This window comes from Lipotes vexillifer, unplaced genomic scaffold (assembly GCF_000442215.2).
Source record: "Lipotes vexillifer unplaced genomic scaffold, Lipotes_vexillifer_v1.1 scaffold169, whole genome shotgun sequence".
NCBI classification, from domain to species: Eukaryota; Metazoa; Chordata; class Mammalia; order Artiodactyla; family Lipotidae; genus Lipotes; species Lipotes vexillifer.
The window spans coordinates 695,352-698,381 of record NW_006793375.1 but is presented as its reverse complement, the minus strand read 5'-3'; the positions used below and the strand labels follow the sequence as shown (position 1 = coordinate 698,381).

The window sequence follows — 3,030 nt, the reverse complement described above, 5'->3', positions numbered from 1 at the left end:
CAACGTATTTAAACTCGTCAAAGCCAAGGCAGTAGGAAAAAAGTGCAGGAATGTGTGTGTTTAAGAGCCTGCTTCATTGCATTTTCCTCTATACTGTTAAATCTAATTAAAAAAAAACTATTTGTATTATCCGTTAATGAGAAATAGTTGAATAAAAATTATGAAAGCTAAAAGACAACCTAGCTAGATGCTGCCAACATTCATTCTAATCATTTTATTTTATTTAGGACGACAATATGAACACAGAATCCATTCTAGAAGAACTCCTTCTCAAAAGGTCACAGCAAAAGAAGAAAATGTCACCCAATAATTACAAAGAGCGGCTTTTTGTTTTGACCAAAACAAACCTCTCCTACTATGAGTATGACAAAATGGTGAGACCCTATTTATTTCATTGTTTTTAATGCTACTTATTTTACTCAAGTCTCCACAAAGTGCTTAATATAAGGAAACAGCAGGTTTCTTAGCGAACACAGTAAAAATCAACTTGCACTCACTTATCACATTGTCTTTTCTTAGCCAAGTTATAATTAATTCAAGATAAAGCATTTTCAAACATTGCTTAACTTTACTAAGGCAAATTGTAACTTTAGAACAGTGGTTCTCAACTGAGGGTGATTTTGCCCTCCAAAGGATACTTGGCAATGGCTGGGGACATTTTTGGTTGCCATCACTGGGGGAGGGGGGCAGTTTGCTACTGGCATCGAGTGGGTGGAGGCCAGGGATGCAGCTAAACATCCTACAGTGCACAGGCTGGCTCCACCACAAAGAATCATCTGGCCCCGAATAGTGCTGAAGGTGAGAAACCCTGTCTTAACAAATGCTGAAAATAGGACTATTTCTGTGCAGCTGAGAATTCTATCACAGTAGAAATACTGAAATACTGTCATAAAATTGAAACAAGATGAAGATGCTTAATTTTCCTGAATAGATTAACCATATGGCAGGTGATTTGAAATGTGTTTCAAGATTATCAAAAAAAATTAAGTGCTGCTTGAAGACTTGCTCTTGGAGGAGTTTATGCCCACACTCGAAAAATATATTCTCTCATCATTGGATTTTGACTATTATGGAATAATTGGAATGATTCTCATGTGCCCATCTCATCTCCCAATCTCCCTCCTAAGTGTAACGTTAACTTGATCCTGTTCTTTGTGCACCACTGTATATCACGTGAGGCATCTTATATTTTCCTTTTAATTCAGAAAAGAGGCAGCAGAAAAGGATCAATTGAGATTAAGAAAATCAGATGTGTGGAGAAAGTAAATCTTGAGGAGCAGACCCCCGTGGAGAGACAGTACCCATTTCAGGTAAGGGGAGGGATAACATTCCGTTGGATGGATGGCTCTTCTTTTAGTATTTTCTATTATGAACTCAGTATTGGGGGGGATAAATAAAGATGTTGCTAAATGATTCATTAAGACGATGGCAGGTGCTTATATTTGTGTAACCATAGAGAGCATTCTCAACCTCTCTCTGAATCTGGAACATCCCCAGATGGGATTGGGGCAGTTTGCTAAAATTCTATCCACGAAGCTGCCTTCCCTGGTGGGAGAGAAAGATAGATGAGTGTGTAGGCCTTAGTGGTCTGACTTGCCTTGGGGTCTGATGATCTCTTTCATCAAACATTGCGGAGCATGTCCAATATGCTACAAGGTACTAGGCACACTATCCCTGTCCCCAAGGCATTTACAGAGCATTATAATGCAGGGAGGTGAGTGCTAAGACGAAGGTGGCAGCGTAGCCATGGTGTCCCGGAACGGAGAAGCTGCACTTCTCACTCCAAGAGGTCAGGGAGATTTCCTGTTGGAGGTGACACTCAGGTTGGTAAGGACAATGGGAGTTTAGCCCAGCAAAAACAGGAAGGGCAGCGAAACCAAAGAAACAGCAGATGTCAAGACCCTGGCAGGTGAAACAGTATGGCATGTTTGGAGAAATCCGGGTGGTGCTTAGAAGTAAGCAGCCCCATGAGAGAGTGAGAGACAAGCCTGGAGAGGTAGCCTGGAGAGGTAGCCAGGGCCATATCACAAATGGCTTTGCATAGCACGCTAAGGAGTTTGAATTTTACCCTGAAGTATTTCAAACACTGGTCTCCTACGGAGAGGGTGCCTACAGTACCCCATGGAAGTGACTTGATCTAACACCTGCCCTACTTTTATTATATCAAGAAAACTTATCTTTCTGCTCTAGAGACAGACAGACTGTTCTTCCAATGGTCAGACTACCCTGTGCTAGTATGAGGGAACAGTGGCCAAAAAATGAAATAAAATAAAATAATCCAGTCAGTGAACAGTCAGTCCATAGTTCCCACTTAAAAAAAAAGAACATTGCCCAATTGGGAAAAACCAGAGGAGCGTGTGCTCATGGAAGATGCTTCAAGTGAGTATTGCCATGGCATGGAATACTCAAAAGAACATGAGCTTTGGAACGCCACAGAGCTCCCAGCCCCATGGCTTATATTTGTGTAACCATAGACAACATTCTCAACCTCTCTCTGAGTTTGTTTCTTCATTTGCAAAGTGGGCATAATCATATATTTTTATAGACTTGAAAGGGAATTAAAATGTTAAATTATCTAGGAAAGAGCCCAGAAACTAGTTGGTATTTAATAAATGGTCTGTATTGTTTACCCACAAAAGCTGAATAAACTAGAGAAGGATCTGGGCAAGACACTGGAATGTTCAAACATTTCACCAAGCATCATAAGGAATAGAAAATGACTTATACTGGGGATTCCCAGGGTGAGACATGACCCAAGGGAGTAAAGTAACGGGGAGACATATTTTCACTCAATATAAGCATGAACCATAAAATGATCAGAATGAATGGAAATTGGCAAGGATGGCATAGCAAAAGTAAAGGACATTCTATCCCTGAACATATTTTCAAGGATAGAGCAGATAAACATTTTCCAGTGGGCTATAAAGACAGTCATGCACTGGGTTGGTGGATAGACCAGAACACTTCTAAGACACCTGTAATGTCTAACATTTGATACTTTTATAATTCTCCATGGTCCAGGGCATTCCT

General features: G+C 40.5%; 1 protein-coding gene across 1 annotated transcript in view; it reads left to right on the top strand.

Annotated features, from left to right (window-relative positions):
* The first annotated feature begins 233 nt into the window (after positions 1-233).
* Positions 234-3,030, top strand: part of BMX (BMX non-receptor tyrosine kinase) — a 42,936-nt gene continuing 40,139 nt past the window's right edge. Inside the window, exons 1-2 of the mRNA XM_007466328.1 lie at positions 234-374; positions 1,206-1,310. Coding sequence (XP_007466390.1) covers positions 237-374; positions 1,206-1,310 — 243 coding nt within the window. The 5' untranslated portion in view covers positions 234-236. The remainder of the gene's footprint in view (positions 375-1,205; positions 1,311-3,030) is intronic.